The sequence below is a fragment of the Sus scrofa genome, chromosome 7 (assembly GCF_054392235.1).
Source record: "Sus scrofa isolate SSC_HxYL_T2T_F1_AM1 chromosome 7, Sscrofa_HxYL_maternal_Yorkshire_Landrace_v2.0, whole genome shotgun sequence".
Classification (NCBI taxonomy): Eukaryota; Metazoa; Chordata; class Mammalia; order Artiodactyla; family Suidae; genus Sus; species Sus scrofa.
In genome coordinates this window covers 56,329,540-56,354,559 of record NC_139389.1, presented here as the reverse complement: position 1 = coordinate 56,354,559, position 25,020 = coordinate 56,329,540, and the positions used below count along the sequence as shown (strand labels likewise).

At 44.5% G+C, this 25,020-nt stretch overlaps 2 protein-coding genes and 2 long non-coding RNA genes across 9 annotated transcripts in view; 1 reads left to right on the top strand and 3 right to left on the bottom strand.

Moving 5' to 3' along the window:
- Positions 1-589: 589 nt before the first annotated feature.
- Positions 590-3,907, bottom strand: LOC146401598 (uncharacterized). Its single transcript, XR_014810290.1, has 2 exons — positions 3,792-3,907; positions 590-3,482 (listed from the first exon to the last, which is right to left on the bottom strand). It is a non-coding gene; the product is annotated as an uncharacterized LOC146401598 (long non-coding RNA).
- A 69-nt stretch (positions 3,908-3,976) lies between these two features.
- IDH3A (isocitrate dehydrogenase (NAD(+)) 3 catalytic subunit alpha) lies at positions 3,977-23,527 on the top strand. 2 transcript variants are annotated; one of them, NM_001444502.1, is given in 11 exon segments: positions 3,977-4,083; positions 8,660-8,722; positions 11,663-11,746; positions 13,289-13,403; positions 15,280-15,467; positions 15,942-16,075; positions 17,186-17,288; positions 17,390-17,454; positions 18,469-18,553; positions 19,249-19,401; positions 21,988-23,527. In NM_001444502.1, coding segments are annotated over 11 exon segments (1,101 nt in total). In that variant the 5' UTR covers positions 3,977-4,056; the 3' UTR covers positions 22,072-23,527.
- Positions 5,454-13,065, bottom strand: LOC146401597 (uncharacterized). The gene is made up of 2 exons (XR_014810291.1): positions 10,381-13,065; positions 5,454-9,682 (listed from the first exon to the last, which is right to left on the bottom strand). It is a non-coding gene; the product is annotated as an uncharacterized LOC146401597 (long non-coding RNA).
- Positions 22,673-25,020, bottom strand: part of ACSBG1 (acyl-CoA synthetase bubblegum family member 1) — a 61,529-nt gene continuing 59,181 nt past the window's right edge. For all 5 annotated transcript variants that reach the window (XM_084968370.1, XM_084968369.1, XM_021098835.2 and 2 more), the window contains one exon: positions 22,673-24,450. In XM_084968370.1, the coding sequence (XP_084824496.1) occupies positions 24,365-24,450 (86 nt within the window). In that variant the 3' untranslated portion in view covers positions 22,673-24,364. The remainder of the gene's footprint in view (positions 24,451-25,020) is intronic.

Here is a 25,020-nt window from a genome sequence, read left to right as displayed (position 1 = left end):
AGGGCGGCAAGATCAGACTTCGAAGGACCTTACTGGCCACTCTGAGCGCTGGCTTTTACCTGGGGGGAGACAGGACGGCACTGGCTTGGGAACCTCCATATGCCGTGGGAGTGGCCCTAGAAAAGGCAAAAAAAAATAAAAACAAAAAAATAAAAAATAAAAATAAATAAATAAAAAATAAAAAGTTTATTTCCTTGACTGTTAGCTGAGGACTCCAGTCCCTTTGCCCATTTATTTACTAAAGTTCTAGTATTTCGGAAAAGAAACCAGGGAAACTGTTGAAATAAATTTGTATTCCTTTGGTAAAATTTTTTAAAAAGCTTTTAGTATGTGAATAATAATTACATTCCTATTTTGCTGATTTATGAATTTGAAAATTGCCATCTTAATTAAACATTTTAGAGTAAAAAAAAAAAAAATTTAGAGTGAAACCCACCTGGATTGGGTCATGCTGTGGTCATAAATAAGGACACACCTTCTAGATCTTTCTCCCGAGTGGCAAAGGTTTCCCACCCTCTGGTCCAAACATACCTTGCTGATGGGATCTCTGGACACTACAGAGTGCAAGGGACAGGACAAAGGGGCTTGACCTGAGGAGACGTGACCTGCAGGTTGGAGGAACTCCGGAACACGTATGATGAGTAGTGCCTGGAAAGCTGGGACCTGTGCACAGACTCAGGGAACGGGTCCCAGCTGAGGGGAAGGCAGTTTTATTTTCTCCCTTTCTTTTTTAAAATTACTTTTTTTCTTTTTACGGCCCGCGCCTGTAGCATATGGAAATTCTCAGGCTAGGGGTGGGATCACAACTGCAGCTGCCAGCCTACACCACAGCCATGGCAATGCTGGATCCCAGCTGCATCTGCAACCTAGCTGTAGCTTGTGGCAACCCAGATCCTTAACCCACTGAGCGAGAGGTCAGGGATCGAATCCACATCCTCAGGGATACTAGTTGGGCTCTTAACCCACTGCATCACAGTGGGAACTCCAGAGGTGTTTTTCTGTCCCCTGATGTCCCTGCAGCTGCTCTGGAGTCAGGGAGCACCCTGCTCTGGGAGCTGGACTGGGAAACCTCTGAAGTCCTTTCAGGCCTGAGAACCCAAGCTTCAGAGGATTGGACACTTTCCTGCCTCTAAGTCTTTGCTGGCCCTGATCTCCCGCTTGGCTCATCTCAGGTTGCTGACCTCCTTAACCTATTCAAGGACTGATTCAAATGCTACCTCCACTGTGGACTCTTCCCTCCCCCCTAAACTGTTAGAGCACCTGTCACGGGCTAATTTCTTCCGTGTCTCTCCCTCACTAGACTCCGAGGGCAGGGCTGGCAGATTCATTTCTTTGTCCTCACGATGCACCTGGCAGGCGCTAGGCTTGGGAAGGCTTTGTTGAGCTGAATGACCCCCGTCCTCAGGGGAAGCTTAGCATTTAGAAGTGCCTTAGTAATTAGGGGGCGTCCTAGTCTATGACATCAGCTTCATCGCTTACTAGCTGTACCTCTGTTTCTTCATGGAATTGTTGTGAAGGTTAAATGGATGTTGGAGAAAGTCATTTGGCATTTGTTTTGTTATCACTGAGCAGCCAGTGTCTTCAGTGTATAGGTCTATATTCCAGAAACAAAGACACAGCAGATTTTCTCTGGGCTCGTGGAGGAGCTCAGGGATATATAGCAGGAGAGAATGTGATTTGGTTTCTGGGAGAGACGGGAACCAGGTGCCAGGGGGGCGCTGAGAAGGCAGAGGGAATTCGTGGTTGAGTCTTGGGGGCTGGCTTTCCAAAAGGAACCAACATCTGAGCTGCATCTTGACAAATGGCTGGAATTTCAACAAGTGGAAATGGGGGCAAAAGGGCATTCAGGGAATGGCGGGAGCACAGGGCGGATAAAATATGGGAGGCATTTGGGAGCTGGCCAGGAGCCCTCCTTGGCTGGTGTTCCAGGACTTTGGGTTGGAAAGAGTGGCAGGAAATACAGCTGAAAAAAGACAGTGGTATAAGATGAATGCAAGGGAAATCCAGGAGGTTTTAGGGCCCGATGTGGCCCTGGTCGAGCTGTGAGTGGAGAGGGCTGTGTGGAGAAAGGACTGGAAGAGGCAGGTTGGTGGGTGAGGAGGCAGCTGCAATTGCTTGGAGGGCAGGGCTGGCCCTGGAGACAGGGCGGAGTGGGACTGTGGCGAACACTTCAGGGAGGGGCTGCCAGAGCCTGATGAGAGGAAAGCCCCAGGAGAAGAGACCAAGGAGATCCTTCTGTCCTGACAAAGCCACAGACTTAGCTGTGCTTTATTATTTTATCTTATGAAAGCCACTGGCATCACTTCTGCACCTAATTCACCACCTTTCTGGGTGGATGGGTAGCTCCTCTCTGGATGGACCCTTTTCCAGGGTGAGGAGGGGAGAGACTTGGTCTAAGTCACCCGGGTACCCAACTACCCTAGTATGCAAAGATCAGCAGAGCTTTAGGACTGTGTGTGGTTGCTGAGGAGAGGATGAGGAGGAAGGGGAGTAGGTATGTTAGTTCCTCAGAGAGGTCTTCTCTGCCCTCTGTGTTAGATTTGAATAGGTTCTCTGATTTTACCTTCTCATGACTCCTTGCATTCTTGCTTCTTGACACTTAGCACAGTTTTAAATTCCACGTTTGTGCAATACCGGATTGGTACCTTTCTATCCCACTGGTGTGTACGCACCAGCACTTAGAATGCAGTGGGGAGGAGAACGGGCCCTCCCAGAACAAAGGGAAAGCAACATGCAACACCAGCATCTGTGCCGCCTGCGCAGTTCTGCAACAGCGCAGCATAACCTGTATCGATGAGCGGAGGCGTATCTATAACTGTACACTCAGAAATTACAGAAGGCATGTTACCTTATGAGGGAGACAAAGGGACCAAAGTGTAAAAGAAAAAAATAATGGAGGGTATAGGGGCTCAGCCTTTGGATATGAATCCACTGAGCCAGTGCCAGCACGAATAAAAACACTGCTTCCCGGCAAAAGGGCCTCTGTGTTCTGTCTCCCTGTATGTAAGTCCTGCAACAAGAACAGTGCCTGGTACCTAGCTGGCACTCAAAAATATTTGTAGAGCTGTAAAGGCAGAAAGCAGATCAATAATTGCAGGGAGCTGGCACTGACTGCAAATGGACACAGGGAACATTTCTGTAAGTTCAAAAACTGGATTGTGGTGATGGTTATCCCACGGTTTACATTTACTAAAAATCATTGAACTTAGAGTAAATTTTATGGCACATAAGTTATGCCTCAATAAAAGCTGTTAAGGAGTTTTCGTGTGGTGCAGCAGAGAGAATCCGACTAGGAACCACGAGGTTTCACGTTCAATCTCTGGCCTTGCTCAGTGGGTTAAGGATCCTGCGTTGCTGTGAGCTGTGGTGTAGGTCGAAGAGGCGGCTCGGATCTGTTGTTGCTGTGGCTGTGGCCTAGGCCGGCAGCTGCAGCTCCAATTAGACCCTTAGCCTGGGAACCTCTGTATCCCGCCTCTGAGGCCCTGAAAAAAAAAAAAAAAAAGCCGTTAAAAAATAAACCGGATTGTAGTGATGGTTGTGCAACTGTTTACAGTTACTAAAAATCATCGCACTTTGATGCTTATGGTATGTAAGTTATACCTCAATGAAGCTGTTAAAAAATAAATACTTGTGGACCGAGTACATGATCTATCTCCCTCCCTGAGATTGTAAAGTCTGTGAGAGAAGTTAATTCCTCAAATCTAGAAGACCGACTGGCATCTAGTGGGCGCGGAACAAACACCCCCCCTAAACAGTGAAATCGATGAATGAAGGAGTGGAAGGACTCCTACCGGAGATCCCGGCGAGTAGTTTCCGGGTCGCGGCTCCGGCCTGTGCTCCGGATGTCGGCGCGAGGCGAGCCCGACGATTGGCCAGCGGAGCCGGCGAGGTCCGAGGGGACCGGGAGCAAGTTCGGAGAATCCCGTAGGCGGGCCGGGGCTGGGCTTCCAGGGGGGGGGTGGGGCCTAGGGGGGCGGGGCCAGGCGGGCGGGCGGGGCGCAGGCTGTGCGGCTGCGTACTATTGCCGCCGCCGTCGCCGCGGTCAGAGGGAGCGCGATGGCTGGGCCAGCGTGGATCTCCAAGGTGAGCGGGGGGGCAGGCCGGCTTGTGGCCCACGGGCTGGCGGCGTGCTGGGCGGGGGCAGGCGCGCAGGCCTGGACGGGTAGGCGGCGGCGCTCGGCCGGTTGGGCACAGTTACGGAACCTGACCTGGCCACCTGTGTGCCTGGCCGCGTGCAGTGTGTAGGCAGCCCTGTTCCCGGAAGGTCAAGCCTGAGGCGGGGACAGCAGCAAGGTCAAGGCCGGGGGCCCTGGCCCTGCTCCCGGCGATACTCGGGTGCCGCCGTCCGCATCTACCTGGGCAGAAGGCCAGGCCTTGCGCGGAATCTGGGAAGGTCATCGCAGCCGCCGCCCCGGCTCCGCCATCCTGGCCGCTTCCGAGGCTGCGGCCCTGCAGTCTTCTGATCGCTTGGAGTTCCCCGCAACACGGCTAGGGCCTTCCCCTCGTGTCTGCTCCAGCCCTGGTCGCGTAACCTCCCTGGCCCGAGGGCACGTGCGTTAGGCTTGGGAGCTTTTCCCAGGTGAGGGAATCCTGAGGTCGTTTTCTTGCCAGACTTTTTTCTCCCTTGGAGCTCTTCCCAGTGAGCTCTTGTAGCTCTTTCCCCGTCAAAGGACACAGGGCATCTTGCACCTTGGAATTGCTGTCTCAACACTTGGGAGAGGGAGACCCGCAGCGCTTTCCTCTCACCTTTCATTAGCGAGAATCCTACGATCTGGAGAGCTTTAGCTCCCCTTGGCAGCTCGGATGCCCGAGCTGGAAAGGGTTTCAGAGCATCGCTGCAATTCATTGGTTCCTCAGTGGAACTAACCGTGCCTGAAAACTCAATTGCTCAAGGTCACACAGGAAGTAGGTATCAGAACAGGTGTCTCTGCGTTCCTAGGTCTAAGTCCCATTCTGCCTGCTCTGTGACCAAGGTCACACACTGACAGGCAGAGAGAAGAATGGGCCCTCGAGCCTCCTGTTGCTCTTAAAGAATGAACCCCTAGGAACCTACCTAAGCAATTTAGTTTTTTTCTATAAAATTTGATACTTTATTCCTCCTTTGAGTTTAAGGCGAAGTCCACATATATATTATTTAGTGAAAAGAGCTCTGCACTGGAATTTAGGAGTCTTAGATTTAAATCCTGGCAGTGCCACTAATTGGCTTTGTGACCCTGAGCAAATTACTTAACATTTCTGAGCCTTAATAAGCCCTTCTGTGAAATATCTATACTTGTTTCATAGAGCTTTTTGAGGATTGGTTCAAATAATGTGAAAGAAACATGCAGAAGGAATTCAAAAATACATATCTTACAGTCTTTAAGCAGACAATTGGGTATCAGTAGTTTTTTTTTATTTCTTTAACTTCTTTTTGTCTTTTGTCTTTTTAGGGCTGCTCCCCTGGCATATGGAGGTTCCCAGGCTAGGGGTCTAATCAGAACTGGAGCTGCCAGCCTATACCACAGCCCCAGCAACATCAGATCTGAGCTACATCTGCGAACTACACCACAGCTCACAGCAATACCGAATCCTTAACCCACTGAGTGAGGTCAAGGATCAAACCCACAACCTCATGGTTCCTAGTTGGATTTGTTTCCGCTGCTCCATGGACGGGAACTCCTCAGTAGTTGTTTTCCCCCCCCCGCCCCCCAGTAACTGGGTTCTGCTTTGTTATCCTCTGCATTTACATGTGATTTATGTGTGATGGTACCTTATTTCACATTCGCTCCTGAAGGTAAAGCAACTCGTGTCTCTGTCTAAATAGAAATCAGTCCTTTAATCACTGAGTTTACACTGAACACCTAATCATCTTTGGCAAGTACATTAAGAATGAGGGACTAAAACAGCTGGTAAATGTGCTAGTAAATTTATTTTGCCTTTAGTGTGGTCTACAAGAAAAAAACACAGGAGGTATTCAGAAGGTTTGTGGAATCAGAGGATAAAGTTCTCCTCTGACATGGTCCCCCTTTTGTGACCTTTGGCGGTCATTTGACCTCAGTGGGCAAGTTTCTCCCTTAGGGACTGGAGCAGAAAGTGCCTCAGAAGCTGATGTCCCAGGATTATGGGAATACTGAACTGGATGTGAGTTTCAATCAGAGTGCTCCTCTATTCGAGTTCCTTTTAAGGTTTTATTTGAAAAAGAGATCTGAAGCTAATTTTTTTTTCCTAGAAAAGCTTTATTTAGAGAAAATGGTGGGTTTCTAAAGAGCTCTCTGGTTCTAAAATACTGTAATTATAATGAGGCAATTCCCCTTCAGCAAGCTTTTATTGAGTACCTGCCATATATTCAACATTGTTTTTATATTTTTAAGTTGGAGGATGAAGGTAAAAAAGGATGAAGATAGCCTGGGACCTGAAATCAGAAGTTCAGTCCAGGGAGTTCCTTGGTGGTCTAGTGGTTAGGATTCCACGGTTTCATCCCTGCAGCCCAGGTTTATTCTCTGGTCTGGGAACTGAGATCCCACATTGAGCTGCTGCATGCTTTGCCTTGCCCCCCACCCCCCAAAGTTAAGTCCGTACTCTTGTGGCCTTAGTGTCCTTATTTGAAAAGGGCTACTAATTCAACCTCTCCAGGTTTTATAAAAATAAAATTATGTAGTATATGTATATTATAAAGTAGAAGACAGTCTATGCTTTAAAAAAAAAATCTCATTTTACTTAAAGTTCTGGGTCATTCTAATGATTTAGATACAGTACTAAGATCACAAAGGAGAGATAAAAAACATGGAAAAAATGGGTTGCTAAAGAAAATCATTGCAAGTATCAAAGCTATTTGCTGGAGTGAGGGACTCATCAGAAAGGTGATTGAGGCTGGCCTCAGTTTTTCCAAAAATATTCTGAATACTTACTATCAGCTAGGCACTGTTCTTGGTACTGGAGGTCGACCAGTGAACAAAATGTGAAAATCTTCACCTCATGGATTTTCATTTTGAGTCACTCATTTTGGTTGGGTCTCTTGTCTCAAAGACCTGGACTGGACCTGTTTTGAGTGAATGTTTTTTTTCTCTCTTTTGGGGGGATGAGGAGAAGGACTCATGCAGCTTTTATAACGTAGCCTTTAAATGGTCTCTCTTCCAATAGCCCATTTGCTGGTGGATTAATCACATCCTAGAATTAAGTTTTTGGCCAGTGGTTTTGGCATTGCACATTCTTCTGGGTCTTGCCCTACCTTTGATTTTCAGTCCACAGAGATGACTGTAGATGGCAGGTTGGAGGATACAGTTTGTTCATCCCGTCTTAGCTGTTGGTTGGTGTCTCTGTGAGATGCCGATGTTACCGCAAAGGTTCAGGACTTAGAAGAACTGTCCCCCCGAAAGGAAGCCTGAGACAGGATATAACAGATGTATCTTTGCCCATGTATCTAGCACTTAAAAAGTTATGAACCTTTAAAACTTTTAATGAATTTTAATACCTTTGGTCTATGTACCTAATTTCTCTGCTTATATTTATTATAATGTAATATGACTGTTTAGAATAATCCTTTAAAATTCACATTTTTGGTGTGTGATAGTGTTAACTGGGAAAAAATGTACCCGTGGTCACATCTTGGGGTAGCGGGATTGCTAGGTCTCATTTTTTTTTTTCTTTTTTCTTTTTTTTTGGACATTTCCCCCATCCCAGCAATTAACAGTAATGATCATGTTACCTACATTACCAGAAAAAATAATTGATGTAAAATCTTCATTATGTGTGACACAGCTATCAAAATGGTATTAAATAAACTTTGTTGGATTTTTATCATAAAGTATAATTTCTTAATATCCACAGAGAAGGATAGGCATAATGTGTAATTGGAGGAGCCCTGGACTAGGAGCCCTGGAGAGGTCAGGAGCCCTGGATTCTGGTCTCTGTGTGGTCACCCTGTGACCTTAGGCAAATCCCTACCCTTTGGATCCATGTCTCCACTATGTAACAAATGAATTGGGCTCTGGGATTTGTAAGGATGCTGCTGGCTATAATATTAGCAATAGTTGGCATTCCTGTTGTGGCTCAGTGGGTTAAGAACGCACTGTTGTCTCTGTGAGGATATAGGTTTGATCCTTGGCCTTGCTTAGTGGGTTAAAGATCTAGCATTGCCTCAAGCTGTGGTGTAGGTCATAGATGGGGCTTGGATCTGGCGTTGACGTGGCTGTGGCATAGGCTGCAGCTCTGATTCAACCCCTAGCCTGGGAACTTTCATATGCCACAGGTGTGGCCATGTTAAAATAAAAAAAACTTAGTAATAGTTTTCTTAGAATGTGTGACCCAGTGTGATAGTGTTAATTGGGTGTGATCAAGAGTGATGACTTGAGAACTTCCAGATCATAGAAAAATCTGATGTTTGGGCTACAAAAGTAGAGTTTCATTCTAGCTTCAATGTCTTTTGACAGCTTGTATTCATAACATTGACTTTAAAAGTATGTATATAGTATTTAAATTCTCAAAGCAAAGGTAAATTGAATATTTTTCAGTTTTCAAATTCGAGAGCGCTTGTTAGGCTGAGCTGATACATGAGAAAAATATTCCTCAGGAGTTTCTGAATACATCTGTGCAAAGTTGTCAGAAGTGGCTTCATCTCTCCCTTTTAACTATGTGTGGTTTAATTCTGTGCATAACATTTCTTTGTTGATATTAAACATAGGTCTCTCGGCTGCTGGGGGCCTTCCACAACCAAAAACAGGTGACCAGAGGTTTTGCTGGTGGTGTGAGTATAATTATGTCTTTTATTTTTTCCTTTTAGAAGTTTCTCAAGAAGGATGCTCTAACACATCATGTGGCATTTAATCTCCATTTATTTAAAATTAGGGAAAATTGGCCACACTTATACGGTACATTTAAATTATTGTCAATATGCATAATACATCTATTAAGTCATTTGCACAGTTAAAAGAATTGTATAATAGCTGACTATTTAAGCCTGTCACATTAATGTATTGAAAGAGGCTTGTTAAAAATAGACAGAAATTACTCCTGAGCCTGTTACTTTATTTCACAATTTCATTTGGGTAAGACAGTTTTTTTTCAAAACTAGTATAAGTTGAGAGAAAATTGTTGAGAAGCTTCAAAAACTGCTTTGCATTTTTATTTTGTGGGCTTCCCTGAAAACAGTAGATTGATTGCCAATTAGGGCTGCCTAAAACATCTGTAAGCCCTATATAGGCTTATATATATTGTCCTTACGTAGTCTTCATAGACTCTCCTGTTAGCAGCTCATTTATTTCTCGTTAAATCTGCTGCTTTTAGAATTCCCAGCATTAGGGTTCTGTGTTTTAAAAGCTGAGACCACATTTTTAGAGCATATCTAAGACTGTGGGTCAGTGACTTCCTGTACGTTTTTATTTTGCCCTCTTCTCAGAGAATCTGATTTGGATTTCATAATTCCTATACTCCCATGTAACATTTTATTCTATGAGAGCTTATGAGACCATAGTACCTCTTTGTTCTTTTACTTTCTGTACTGCAGAAGTAAAGTAGATTTTTTCTTTTGGCATTTGTTATTACATATTGGGAGAACAGGAAGAAGAAGCCAAAGGGGTTCTTTTGACTCTGCTTTTGCTGCAAAAGATGCAAATGAAGCTTGCATTTCAAGTTCAAGGATAGCTAAGCTAAGCATTTCTTTTTTTTTTTTTTTTTCTTTTCGGTCTTTTTGCCATTTCTTGGGCTGCTCCCATGGCATATGGAGGTTCCCAGGCTAGGGGTCTAATCGGAGCTGGAGCTGCCAGCCTACGCCAGAGCCACAGCAACGCGGGATCCGAGCCGCGTCTGCGACCTACACCACAGCTCACGGCAACTCGCTGAGCAAGGGCAGGGATCGAACCTGCAACCTCATGGTTCCTAGTCGGATTCATTAACCACTGCACCACGACGGGAACTCCCCTAAGCTAAGCATTTCAAACGCATTCTGAAAGCTCATGAGATGATCATTGCTGTCTGCTGTTATTTAATTTTCAGGCTATCTATTAAAAAACATATTAGCCTGTTGGGGAGAGGTTTGTATTTGAAAGAAATAGGAAGAGAAACTAATTTTAAAAAGAAAAGATTTCATTAGTTGTATAGAAAAATTCGGCAGTAATTAGTCCACCTACTAAAGGAGTATCATTGGAAGGCAAAAGACCAGGGGAACCTGAATCAGTGATTTTTTTTCTTAAACAAAGTAGGCGTTCTTGTCGTGGCTCAGTGGAAATGAATCTGACTTGTATCCATGAGGACCCAGATTCGATCCCTGGCCTTGCTCAGAGGGTTAAGGATCCAGCATTGCCGTGAGTTGTGGTGTAGGTCACAGATGAGGCTTGGATTCTGTGGTGCTGTGGATGTGGCCTAGGCCAGTGGCTACAGCTCCGATTCGACCCCTAGCCTGGGAACCTCCATATGCCACAGGTGTGCCCCTAAAAAGACAAAAAAAAAACCCCAAAAAAAACAACAACAAAAAAATGTAGACAGGCAACTGGAACCAAAAAAGGGCAGGGACCACTGTCCAGGCCAAACTTCTAGGTCGAAGAAGGTCCCCAGATAATGACATATATAGTTTCCAAATGGAAATTCTCATTTAAATCCTCTCCGTGTTTCCCTTTACCCATTTTTATCTCTTTGTTTGAAATGCTGGCTTAATTTTGTTTGAAGCCTTTGAAATAGATTGTTGATGTTACATTATAAATACAATTGTCATTAAATGTGTAACTCAGAATTTGCTGGTATGATCACATATGTTATTCTTACTGGTTCCAGATAAACTTGGCTGTGTTTATTTAGATTACTTTTATCATTAAGGAGCCAGTTTTATAAAGGAGTTCAGGAATATGGAGACCTCTCTTGATGTGAAGTCTGATTTTTTTACTGAGTGCCAAGACAGACCACTGTGGTACTCTGGAAGTGCCTGGAAGTGCCTGAAAGTGTTTAGTAAAACTGAATGGGTTGCATGAGAAACTGAACTTTCCAGGCTCCCGGTGGAAAGGAAAGCACTTGCCTTCATGGGAAACCCTCTAAATTTAAGTGAGAGAACATCGTTGAAATTTTTTTGTTCTCTTTGGTTTTACAGACTGAATTAATTGGTCTCTTTGTAGTTTGGAAAAAAATATCAATTGGGAAGTTTACTTGGAAGGTTTTTTTTTGTTTGTTTTTGTTTTTTGTCTTTTTGTCTTTTCTAGGGCTGCACCCAAGGCATATGGAGGTTCCCAGGCTAGGGGTCTAATCGGAGCTGGAGCTGCTGGCCCACACCACAGCCACAGCAACGCTGGATCCAAGCCATGTCTGTGACCTACACCACAGCTCACGGCAACGCTGGATCCTTAACCCACTGATCGAGGCCAGGGATTGAACGCAAAACCTCATGGTTCCTAGTCAGATTCATTAACCACTGAGCCACGATAAGAACTCCGGAAGTTTGTTTGTTTTGTTTTTTTTTTTCCATCTAAAGAGCATCACTGAAGCTCTTTTTAAAACTTCTGAGCTTGAGGGAGTAGAGTTGTAGAGTCCTTTGATTCTTGCCTCCACTTGATGAGTCACTGGAAGGTAGGTCTGTTTCCTTAAAGATGTTTCTTAGGGGTTGAGAAAACCCATAAACTGGATTTCTATGTCAAGGATGTTCTTTTTTTAAGCCTTCAAAAATCAATTCTGATGGTCCTCTCTGATGCTTTCTTATATTCAGGTTAAGACAGTAACTTTAATTCCAGGCGATGGAATTGGCCCAGAAATTTCAGCGGCAGTTATGAAGATTTTTGATGCTGCCAAAGTAAGTGGGCTTCAAAAATACTTGTGTTAGTAATTTGTAGAAAAATTTCTAGCCAGTTGGAATCTATGTACTCTTCAAGTGAGTTGTTTACCATTGTATGGAGTTGGTAAGGCCTATTGTTAATCTTCACAGATTCCGACTTTACCAGTGTTGTTCTGCTGCTGTCATTGTCAATAGTTTATCGTGTTGGCATCAGTTTTATATGTAAAGTCATCTAAGTAGTACCATAATCTTTGTAGATTTTTGAACCCTGCCTAGGTTTAAAGTCCATAAGCCCCTGCCAAGTCACCTGTCTACCTCATCCTGTCTTCCTGCCAAAAAAAAAAGACAATAGAATTGATATTTTAAGAAACCATAGGTGACTTCAGGAGATTTTTTTTTTTTTTTTTCTCCTGGTGTGGTAATATCATGTATGAGCGGTTATTCTAACAGCCCATCCTTGGTGCAGGTAGATACTTAAAAATCTAGGGAATTTAGGAAATTTGGACTTTGACATGATGCTTGATTGCTATTTATAGCTGCTTGGTAAAATATTGTGTAAGATTAAATCAGATATAAGTCAGGAAATTCAGTTTATTTACACTAAACATACATTGTTCCCCTATAGGAGTTTCTCATTAGAACTCCTACAGAGGAAGTGATGCTTATACAGTATTATCCCCCAAGTGAACTGGAATATGATCGCTTCACTCAGCCGAAGCTGCTGGTGAATCGGGACCAAGTCCTACTCTGTGTTCCTGTTCCTAGTGTGCGCCCAGTCAGCTGTCAGATGTGTGTGGATACACTGAAGGGTGTGGGTGAAAAGAAAGGAGGACACTGGTTTATACCTTAAAACTATCGCCTTCCTTCATAGGTCTTTTTTTTTCTTAACAGCTTTATTGAGATTTAATTCATACACTGTACAATTCATCCATGAAAAGTATACAGTTCAATTTAATGGTGTTTAGGACATTCGACGACTTAGGCAACCATCATCACAGTCTAATTTTAGAACATTTTCATCACCCAAAAGAAACCCTATACTCACGAGCAGTTACTCCCTACTGCCCTCATGGCTCTCACCTACCCCTGACCATCACCAGCCCCAGGCAGCCACTAATCTGCTTTCTCTCTCTGTTGATTTGCCTGTTCTGGATATCTCCTGTAGGTGGATTCTTATAATTAATACTGCTTTTATGATTGGCTCTTTTCACTTAATATTTTCGAGATTTATCCATGTATCAATACTATGTATTGTTGTGAATCATATTTCTTTGCTTCTTATGATATTCTAATTATAACCATGTGAAGAGTCGTTGTGAAAAAAAAAAAAAAAAAAAGACGTGGGCAGGTGGCAGCTAGGAGTGATGACTGACAAGGGTAATGTGGAGAATCCCTCTGGGCATGTAGAGAGTGACATCTTCCTGCCAGAAATATTCTGGACCTTTATTGTATGTGTTGTCATCAGCTGCAATCAAAGTTGAGAAGTTTGCTTATGATTGTGTGACTGTCCGTCACATGTAAGTCTTTCCGATTCACTGTGCTCTGTGGTGTTGCATCTAGGCGCCTATTCAGTGGGAGGAACGGAATGTCACTGCCATTCAAGGACCGGGAGGAAAGTGGATGATCCCTCCGGAGGCCAAGGAGTCCATGGATAAGAACAAGATGGGCTTGAAAGGTAGCACTGAAGTGGATCAGATGGCTATTGTTGATTTCTGCTCCACGTGTTATGTTTATCTTTTGCACAGTTTTTACATTTTTATTATTTTAATTCACACATGCTTCAGGTCCTAATTCAAAATACCAGCATGTGACAGACTGGAATTCGGCACAGGCTTTAAATCCAGACAGATCCAATGTGAATCTCATCCTTGACACTTACTGGCTGGGAGGCTCGGGCAAATTTCTTTCTTTCTTTCTTTCTTTCTTTTTTTTTTTGGTCTTTTTGTCTTTTTAGGGCTGCACCTGTGGCATATGGAGGTACACAGGCTAGGGGTCTAATTAGAGCTACAGCTGCTGGCCTACACCACAGCCACAGCAATGCCAGATCCGAGCTGCATCTGCGACCTACACCACAGCTTGAGGCAATGCTGGATCCTTAACCCACTGAACGAGGCTAGGGATCGAACCTGCAACCTCATGGTTCCTAGTCGGATTCATTTCTGCTGTGCCATGGAACTCTTCTTTTTTTTTTTTTTTTTTCCTTTCTTTTTATGGCCGCACCTGGGGCATATGGAAGTTCCCAGGCTAGGGGTCGAATCAGAACTGCAGCTGCCAGCCTGCTCCACAGCCACAGCCACAGCCACACCAGATCTGAGCTGTGTCTGTGACCTACCCCACAGCTTGAGGCAATGCTGGATCCTTAATCCACTGAGCGAGGTCAGGGATCAAACCCACATCCTTAACCCACTGAACCACAATGGGAACTCCGAATTTCTTCCTCTTTTTTCCCCACTTCATCTTTAAATGAAAGCAGTAGAGTTAACATCTCATAGGTGGTGTCATAGGATTGGCTACTGGCAAGTACCTGATAGAGTGAGTGCTTGGTCCTCAGTCAGTAGGTGCTCCATATTATTAAGGAATGTAGTTGATGTTCTAGAAACTTCATTGAAGAAGTTTCTTCCTTTATCTGAATCTGAGGGAGAAGGTAAGGTTAGAGGCAGAACACTTTTTACAGGGTAGCCCAGACGGGTCTGTAGGGGACACTGGGAGTAGGTGCTGAGTGGCTGCCTGAGAGTGACGAGTAATGGATGGACCCATTCACAACGAAGAGGACGTCAGACTTAGAGACAGAGCACCTGTCTTTTCAGATGACACCTGCTCTGCTGTAAAAGTGTCCCTTGATTTGTGAAGCATGCCTGTTAGATGCACCACACAGCTACTTCATGTCCAAAGAAGGGATCCTGAACACAGCTCTGATGGAAAAATGGAAAAAATAAAAATTGGAGTTCCAAATACAGTTGGCCCTCTATATCCAGGTGTTGTGTGTCCGTGGATTCAACCAACCATATATTGAGGATATTATTTTTTTTTTAAAAGTTCCAAAAAGCAAAACTTGGAATTTTTTCGCTGGCAACTATTTACATAGCATTTCCATTGTATTAGGTATTTTAAGTAGTCTAGAGATGATTGAAAGTTTAGGGAGGATTGAGAGTTCCTTTCGTGGCTCAGTGGTTAACAAATCTGACTAGGAACCATGAGGTTGCGGGTTCGATCCCCGGCCTCGCTTAGTGGGTTAAGGATCCGGTGTTGCGGTGAGCTGTGGTGTAGGTTGCAGACAGGGCTTGGATCCCACGTTGGTGTGGCTGTGGCGTAGGCCAGCAGCTACAGCTCTGATTCAACCCCTAGCCTGGGAACCTCCATATGCTGTGGGTACAGCTCAAGAAAAGACAAAAAAAAAAAAAAGTTTAGGGAGGATGTGTGTAGGTTATGTGCAAATACTGTGCTATTTTATATAAGGCACTTGAGCATCACGGATGTTTTGTATCTTCTGGGTCCTGGAACCAATCCCCCTGTCACTGCACTATTGTCATCTAGGTATTCTTTATTTACAGGCCCCTTAAAAACTCCAATAGCTGCTGGTCACCCATCTATGAATTTATTGCTGCGTAAAACATTTGACCTTTATGCCAATGTCCGACCGTGTGTCTCAATCGAAGGCTATAAAACCCCTTACACAGATGTAAATATTGTCACCATTCGCGAGAACACGGAAGGAGAATACAGTGGAATCGAGCATGTGGTATGTTCATTTTGGATACTTTTTTCATTCTTAGTTGGGTTGCTTTCTGTGCACTTGGGACAGTGGTTCAAATTCCCAGTTGAAAATATTTCCCAAAAACCATTTGCTTTCACACCGTGGGGAGTTGTGGGTGTTTGTCTTGTCCCACTGGGGTCACTTGCTGGTAGGGCTCAAATGGATGCCTGGGGTAGTGGGACTGTGGTTCAGGGCATGGGCTCGAAACACACCTTCTGTTTGAATTTTTGAATCCTCAGCTTCAGTGACCCTCTCTGCACCTCGATTTTCCTCATCTGTGCAATGGGGCCTATAATCCTAGCTCATAGGGCTCGGGTGAACTTTAACGCCACTGACTTGGCACATGCGCAACGCTAGCCTTGCAAGTCGGCCACAGGCGGTGTTGCCTGCGCATCGCCAGTGATCTAGGACCCGGTTGTTGCCACACCCTTTCAGCGAGGCGGGCATCCTCTGTTTCAGATCGTGGATGGAGTCGTGCAGAGTATCAAGCTCATCACCGAGGGGGCGAGCAAGCGCATCGCCGAGTTCGCCTTTGAATACGCACGGAACAATCACCGGAGCAACGTCACGGCGGTGCACAAAGCCAACATCATGTGAGTCCCTGTGGGGCGGCGCTCTGTCTAGGCATTGACAGGGCTTCCTCCTCCTCTCTCCTGCTTGCTCATTGACTCCTGCTAGCTCTGCAGACTGGCCTTGTAGCCAGTCTGAGGGTCAGGCATTTCTCTTGCATCCCAACTTCCTATTTCATGTGCTTCACTGGATGGATGACTGAGCAGGAATTCGGGGCCCAAAGTTTAAGGAGAATCATCAGCAAAGGAAGCCCGAGACACTGCATCCCTGGATGCCGTGGCTGGTTAGCTGAGGCCACATCGGTAAAAGGGCAGTGGTGTCTGTGTTAGGAGTGGAAAAGCGGGAATACTTCTAAAAGGACCACATGCTCAAGGGCTTAAAATAGTGCCCAGAGGGCTGATACTATCTGAGGTGTTTGTGCTAGCAGTTTGAATTCTCCTCATCCCCAGTCTATTCACAGGCCAGCTCACTGTGTTAAGAACAGGTTTCCCGGAGTTCCCGTCGTGGCTCAGCGGTTATCGAACCTGACTAGCATCCATGAGGACTAAGGTTCGATCCCTGGCCTCACTCAGTGGGTTAAGGATCCCGCATTGTGGTGAGGCATTGCTGTGAGCTGTGGTGTAGGTCACAAACCAGGCTCGGATCCCGCGTTGCTGTGGCTGTGGTGCAGGCCAACGCTACAGCTCTGATTGGACCCCTAGCCTGGGAACCTCCATATGCCTCAGGTGTGGCCATAAAAAGACCAAAACCTAAAAGTTTGCTAATCTAAGTGTGGAGCATGTAAAATAGTAAAACCATTTAAATAATTGAATAAGTTAACATTTTAAGGCAATTTTAACATTTTCTGATTAATAGGTATTTCTTAATTCTTGCTGAATAACACTATAAAAGTAGAGCCTTTATTATGATTAAGCTATTTTACATTTTTTTACCCTTTGGTGCTTCTAAAATTATCCTAAAACATTTTCAATTTGCATTTTACTAACTGCCAAAAAAATAATTTTACTGTAATTGAAATCAGACAGTCTTGGCTTCTGGAATTTAAATTTCTTGAGCTTACTTTACTTCTCTGATTTGATCTTTTTCTTTCTGCAAGTCTTTGCTTTCAACGATTTTTATTTGATTAAATACAGGCGCATGTCAGATGGGCTTTTTCTGCAAAAATGCAGGGAAGTTGCAGAAAACTGTAAAGATATTAAATTTAATGAGATGTACCTTGATACAGTATGTTTGAATGTAAGTATATATTCATACTTACCTGCTTTTTTATGATGCATAGTGTGCATGTGTGGTGTGCAGTTTTTGATTGCTAAACACACAAATGCATTTTTTTGTAGATGGTCCAAGATCCGTCTCAGTTTGATGTTCTTGTTATGCCAAATTTGTATGGAGACATTCTTAGGTGAGTTTGGCTACACCCTTTTAAGCTGAAGCTTATTTGTGAATGTCCTAAAACAAATTGTGTCTTAACAGTTTTAATCAAGTATTATAAAATAAGAGCATTTGTTATAAGCTACCAGTTGAATTCTAACAGTTCAGGTGGTGGTATCAGTGGTTACATGTTGGGTGGGTTAGTCCTTCACTGCTTTGCCCAAGTGGCTCTGGGCTCTTCCTCCTTAACCATTAGTTCCTTCTTCCCATTTTTTAGAATTTTATTGGTTGGTTGAGCAAATTCAGTATTTTATTACGTACAGCCAGGTAGGTGTTTCATCATTTTTACCCATTTTTTTTTTTTTTTGCAACTTTTGGCATAATGTAGACTTCCAGAAAAGTTGCAAGAATGGTACAAAGGATTCCTGTGTACTCAGCACCCACACTCACCAAATGTTAACATTTTACCAAACTTACATTATTACTCTCTCTCTTTCTCTTCTCCTCTCCGCTTCCCTCCCTCCTTCCTCCTCCTCTTTCTTCCCCCCTCTCTCTCTCTGTCTCTACAGACATACACGTGATGGTGACCAAATGGTGCTTTTCTTCTAAGTCCATCATTCCTTCTGCATGTATTAGTTGGCATTCTACTGTAAGGATAAGCTTTTCCTTCTCTCTTGTTTACTTATCGATCTATATCAATTTGGACTCAAGGTTTCTGTTTTATTCAGTGGTTATAACCATCTCCGTCATCATTTATAGCGCTGCTTGGGTTGTCCGGACTTGGCCGGTGGCAGTGCCTTGGAGCTGTCTCTGTGTGCTCTTGACCCAGCCCATCATTGCCCCAGCCCATCATTGCCCCCTGGCACAGTGAAAGGTGCTTCAGGCTCATGCTGTGTTTCCCTAACTCTCGTCCTGGAGTCAGCCATTTCTGCAAGGAGCCCAGGTTCCCTTTGAGTGGAGAATGGTATTTAAAGACGAAAGTCTGGGTGCCAGCTGAGATGTTTTATCTTTCAAAATATCCTTTGACATGCTTTCCTGTCCCCAGTGACCTGTGTGCGGGATTGATCGGAGGTCTTGGTGTGACACCAAGCGGCAACATTGGAGCCAACGGGGTTGCAATCTTTGAGTCGGTAAGGCCCTGGTGACACTTGAAGCAGAAATCAGGTCAGAATGGCATGAGCACGCAGGAGGGGTTATTTGCGTAAATAATGTTCTAGCTCTTTTGAGTTTTTCCAGTTATCAAAAGAGAATGAAGCTTTTTGTATAAACCTGGTTTATCCATTCATTTTCCTCTTATTTCTTTTGTATCCTTATTATTATGTAGCCTTCCTTGTTTTAAACTTTTTACTGAAAGTGGACCAGATAAGATTTTTAGTCCATGTTTTTGCACTATAAAAATTACTTTAGTTCTTTCTTTTTGTGTGTGTGTGTGTTTTTAGGGCCTCATCCGAGGCACATGGAGATTCCCAGGCATATGGGTTGAATCGGAGCTGTAGCCACTGGTCTACACCACAGCCACAGCCATGCCAGATCAGAGCTGTGTCTGTGACCTACACCACAGCTCAGGGCAACGCCAGATCCTTAACCCACTGAGCGAGGCCAGGGATTGAACCTGTGTCCTCATGGATACTGGTCAGATTCGTTTCTGCTGAGCCACCAGAGGAACTCCTAGTTCTTTTTCTGAGGCCTTATTTCTAAGACCTGTGACTGGAATCGCTCTGCAGTAGCTATTTGCCATCAGTGAGGAAGGCTGATTAGCTTCCCCAGAAGAGGGCTGTTTGTTCCTGTCTCCTGCCTGATTGCACTGCTTTGCACTCTGGGGCAGGTTCACGGGACTGCGCCTGACATCGCCGGCAAGGACATGGCCAACCCCACAGCCCTCCTGCTCAGTGCTGTGATGATGCTGCGCCACATGGGGCTCTTCGACCACGCTGCAAAGATTGAGACCGCGTGCTTTGCTACGATTAAGGATGGGAAGGTATCAGTAATCTTGTGCCGGGTAAAATGCATTTCCTCCTCAGGTGTCATCTGTGTGACGGGACAGGTAATGGTTCCTCCCAAGAGGGCTGAAGGATTGGAGGCCAAGCAGGCATTCTTACCACGGGTTCCCTGAGTGAACTCGGGGTGTGTGCATTGTCTGGAAGGAGAATCCAAGTATTTCAGCAGCAAAGGGTTGAGAAGCACTGATTTAGAGACGCCAGCCTGCAGTGGGAAGGGGAAGAGCAGTGGTGTGGGCGTCAGAGCACATCAGGCCTAGTTATCCTGTGAGTTGTGGGATCCTGGCCAAGTCCCATCAACTTTTCTTGGTAGCTTTTTCCTCTTCTTCCCAACAAACATGTATTGTGTACGTCATAAGGCATGAGGAATATAGTAAAAGGAAGAATAAGAGAAGGTCTCAGGCCTCAAGGAGCTTGGGATCTAGCAGGAGCTACAGATGCAGACGTGTCTATGGCATGGTGGGGTTTGTTATACTATGTGCGTCTGTGATGTAAAAGTAATACAGACATGTTATAGAAGTAATGATGGCTGATAGTAATTGATCACTTACATGATTTTTATATTCATATTCGTATGTATTCATCTCAGCAAGTCTCTATGACTCTGTGACGTAGATACCATAATGCAGTCCTTAGGTTTGTCAGGAGTTAAGTACTTTGTACTTGCTTAGAGCTTTGAAGGCTCTTGGTCTGTAATTGATCCCATTTTATAGATGAGGAACCTGAGGCACAGAGAGATTAAGTGTTTGTCCAAGGTCTCACAGCTCCTACAAGGCAAAGTTGGGGTTCATGTCCAGTCTGGCTCTTAGCCAACAAGCTTCACTATTTCCCTAAGCAGTTGTGGCCCACGGGCAGGTTGTGATGGATTATTTGGAAAGTGGGAGGAGAATGGAGAAGGTGGTGGCTTCACAAGGCTGGGCCTGAAAGGCTGATCCCTAATCTGAGGTCTCTTCCTTTTTTAAAAAAAAAAAAAAAAGTGATAAAATATACATAGTATAAAATCAACCATTTTAATAATTTTTGAGGTGTACAGTCTATTGGCAGTAAATACTTTTCACATTGTTGTGCAACCTTCACCCCCATCCATCTGAAACTGGCCCCATTAAACAGTGATTTCCCTGTTTCCTGCTGTTCCCCCAGCCCCTGACAACTACGCTTCTACTTTCTATGAATTTGAATACCCTGGTACCTTACATATGTGGAATCATACACTATTTGTCCATTTGGGATTGGCTTGTTTTACATAGCATAATGGCTCTAAGGGTGGATGCTTTTTAAAAAATTCTGTCATTTGAAATTCTTCTAGCTAAAGTATAAGAAACCCAAGCTTATCTTTAACAGCCCTTTATAGTCATATCGAAGGGCTTATGATTATATTTTTTATTCTTTTTTTTTTAATTTTAATTTTTTTGTCTTTTTAGGGCTGTGACATATGGAGATTCCCAGGCTAGGGGCTGAATCAGCTGTAGCTGCCGGCCCATGCCCCAGCCACACCAGATCTGAGCTGCATTTGCGACCTGCACCACAGCTCATGGCAACACTGGATCCTTAACCAAGGCCAGGGATCAAACCCACATCCTCTGGATACTAGTTGGGTTCTTTACCACTGAGCCACGACGGGAATTCCTGGTTTTTTATCCTGATGCTGTGTTTGAGAAGCTACTCTTTTGAGCCCATCAGAGAGATGCCTCAGTTACACAGTAGGCCCTTTAAATGTAGGATGCAGTGGGTCAAGAGACTTAAATACATGGAGTTCTCTTTAGGAGGAAAGAGAGCATAAGCTGGTAGAAAACAGAATATAGGAGAATTTCTTTCCTAAAGAGGGGAGTTTAAGGAGTTCCCGTTGTGGTGCAGTGGTTAACGAATCCGACTAGGAGCCATGAGGTTGCGGGTTCGATCCCTGGCCTTGCTCAGTAGGTAGGGGATCCGGCGTTGCCGGGAGCTGTGGTGTAGGTTGCAGATGCGGCTCGGATCCTGCGTTGCTGTGGCTCTGGCGTAGGCTGGTGGCTACAGCTCTGATTCGACCCCTAGCCTGGGAACCTCTATATGCTGAGGGAAGCGGCCCTAGAAAAGGCACAAAGACAAAAAAAAAAACAAAAAAAAGAGGGGAGTTTAAGAGATTTAGATATTTCCTTAGTATTTGTTCCCTAGGCTCCAAAAATAGATCAAGATATATATGTCTTAAGTTTTTTAAACTTTAAAAATTCCCCAGGAGATTTATGAAACCTCTTGTTTAGATTTGTTGTCATTTAAAAGTCCATAATCAAATGTTTCCTTAGAGTCTATTGTATGGACAAGGGGGACATTTTGGAAAGCTTTCCTGCTTCCCTTTGTAGAGAGAGCATCTTGTTCTTTCAGTGTCTTTGATCATACTTGGCTTTTCCAAGTCCTCCTGGGAGGCGGTGGATGGCTGGGGGGAGGGGTCACACTTTAAACCTAGGACTGAAATGAAAAAGCTGCCAGGTAACTCACCCAGCCAGTATCTCAGGGAGGGCTTTAGATAAAAACATCTTTGCTTTGGTTTGACATTTGGGTACATGTTTATCTTTGCTTTTTCCTTTTCTCAGAGCTTAACAAAAGATTTGGGAGGCAACGCAAAATGCTCAGACTTCACAGAAGAAATCTGTCGCCGAGTAAAAGATTTAGATTAAGACGGCTCCAAACAGTATTTGCATCAGTTGCTTCTAACGGACGCCATCTCAGCCTGTATTAGAATACCTCCCATTCTATATGCATTTGTTGCTTGTTTCTTGACAGAGTCCATTTCTAGACCTGGCCTTTTCCTAACAAAAATCTGTGCAAAGGATGCAGGCGATGTCCCTAGGCCTGCTTTCAAAGGACTTTTTCCAAGTGCTTGTTTTATTTATTACATGTCTATCTGGTATACTTTTTTTGTACACTTCAAGTGGACTGTATCATTTGCCATTGTTAACCATCTTACATTTCAGTTAAAAGTTTTTCTTCCACTGTAAATACCATGATACAGAATTGATAAGAGAAAAATCTAACTTTTTAAAGAAAATCTCTGATTTCCTTGGTTTGTGAAAAATATAACAGAAATAAAGTAGAATATTGAGGCAATAGCACAAGATGATCTTCTTATAAAACTAAACAGGCACAAGAGAAATTTCCTGGGAAAGTTTCCATCAAAACAGTAAATACGGTATATTTCTTAGTGACATGGAAAGTAAAGACTGATTTGTCCTTTTACGTGAATTACTGAGTATAAGTAAAGACTTCAGATCCAAGAAATATATAATGAGAAATGTAATTTTTGTTAATAAGATATGGATAATATATTGGGTACAGACACAAATGCATTGTGTGTTCAATTATTTTTGTTACCTTGAGACTTAATGTTCTCAGCGAGAGCTTTTAATGAAGTGAAAGGGTGGTCCTTCCTTCTCATTGGCCACACATCAGGCATCGTGCGAGACACAGCCCCTGTGCAGACACTGAGCCGGGACGTGGGAGCTGACCCTTGTGTTCCTTCACTCCCGCAGCATGTATGTCATTGTCCGGAAGCGGACCACACTCCCACTGATACTGCTAAAAGGTCCGAACACATAATCTGACAGCAATTGAGGAGCCTGGGGTGCTGGCTATTCATTTTATATTTCACTGGCTGCCCCTTCCCCCAAAGCCGCAAATCACTGCCCTCTGCCTCAGCACCGGCAAGATGAGAGATGAGCTGCAGACTCAGCCTGAGCTGGTTCACAAAATTTGTGCCACACTGGCGCTTGGTTTCTGATCTTCAGGCACTTCCTCGTCTCTCCTCTGTTCCCACTCCTAGTGTGATTTCTCTTTAATCCTCAGATACTAAGTCACTATTTTCGTGCACCTTTTGGGCCCACCCCAAAGGCAACTCCCATCCTCCTTAGTCCTTGTGTAACACTGTAAACCGGCAGCTTCGCATAGTACACCCTGGTCACGGGGCTTTCCTAACAGCAACAAATAGCCCGTCTGGGTCCTTTTTCAGGCTTGTAACCAGACTCACGGACTTACGTGTATTTTACTTTGTTTAAACTGCTGCTGCTTCTGTTTTATTGGATTGTGCTAATTATCAGTGGTTCTTGGGTTTACACTAATAAAGAATTCCCAAGTGGACTGAGGTGTGCGCCTTGTCTGCCTATTTCCCATTTAGATGCCTTAGGTCATTCTGGCTCAGCTCGCTCCTACGAATGGCTTCTTCAAGTATCAAGAGTGGCTGGGGTGGCATGGTGGTAGCAGACTAGCCTGAGGTGGCTGCTTTCACTGGAATGTTCCCCTTGACCTTCTCCTGCACCTTTGCTTATTCCAGGACACCAAGGGTCACTAGTTGACCTATTGCACAGCATCCTGTGGGTTAAATAGCCACCACACTGGCCTGGTCTGCTGCTCGATTGACAAAAAAGCGTCAGGTACTTATTGACGGTTCTGTTAAAAAGTTTAATTTCAAATTACACGTTAAATACAGTCCAACAGGCAGCAGCAGTTTTATTAAGCGTCCAAGTCAGTTGGCGTGTGCATGGTGGAGTGCCTGGTAAGGGGATGATGGGGTTGGCAATGTCCAGCGAGATCCAGAGTCAGCCGGGCCCTTAGGTGTGTTACAACTGAGCATTCCTACCACCTCCTCCCTGTCCCTACACCCAGCCTGCCACCGGCTGGCCTGTTAAGTGAGCTAGCAGCTTGTTAATCTACCTGCAACTAAGGCCAGAAACCATCAGCCCTAGTTCTGGAAGGAGAGCCGATTTCATTTGTCAACCTGAACAAAAGGCAACGCTTAATACTATCAGCACGTGAAGCTTCTTGGAATTGTCAGCTATTGTTGGCATGAGACCTAGCAAATGGAGATGCCAGGACCGTACCCGACCTGGAGACCTAATGCTTGCCCAAAGCCCGTGCACCCAGATGGAGCTACTCAGCCTGCCGTCTTCGGAAGAAACCAGAGAAGGAAGGTCCCGATTACTTTGTTTGTTCTTGGTAAAAGCAGTCGATGATATCTTTGTATTTCTCCAGAACTGAGAGTCGCTTCAGCTTCATTGTGGGACCTAAAAGAGAGATGAGTGAAGCCTGGGCTCTGAGACATCTGAGAAGGTGTCTGGCAAAGATCTAGACTCAGTGAGTCCTCTGACTGGTATTAAGCTGGCCTCCAAGATGGCACACTATGGTCCCTGCTCCCATGTCACCCCCGTGTCGCTTCTTCCCATACTGTCCCAGGCTAAGTGGCCCGTAGAATACAGAGGTGGGGTAGTTACACAACAGTAACTACCTAGTAGGCAAATCATCTCTGCAGTTCAGTGAAAGTTCTGAGATGTTGGATGTTAAGCTTATTTTTATTTTTGCTTTTTAGGGCTGAACCCATGGCACATGGAAGTTCCCAGGCTACGGGTTGAGTCAGAGCTGCAGCTGCCTGCCTACACCACAGCCATAGCGATGCAGGATCTGGGCCACATCTGCAATCACAGCTCATGGCAATGCTGGATCCCCGACCCACTGAGCGAGGTCAGGGATCAAACCCGCATCCTCATGGATACTAGTCGGATTTGTTTCTGCTGTGCCACAATGGGAACTCCTCCCCATATCACTTTCAAACTCCATTTTGTGCTGACTCACACTTG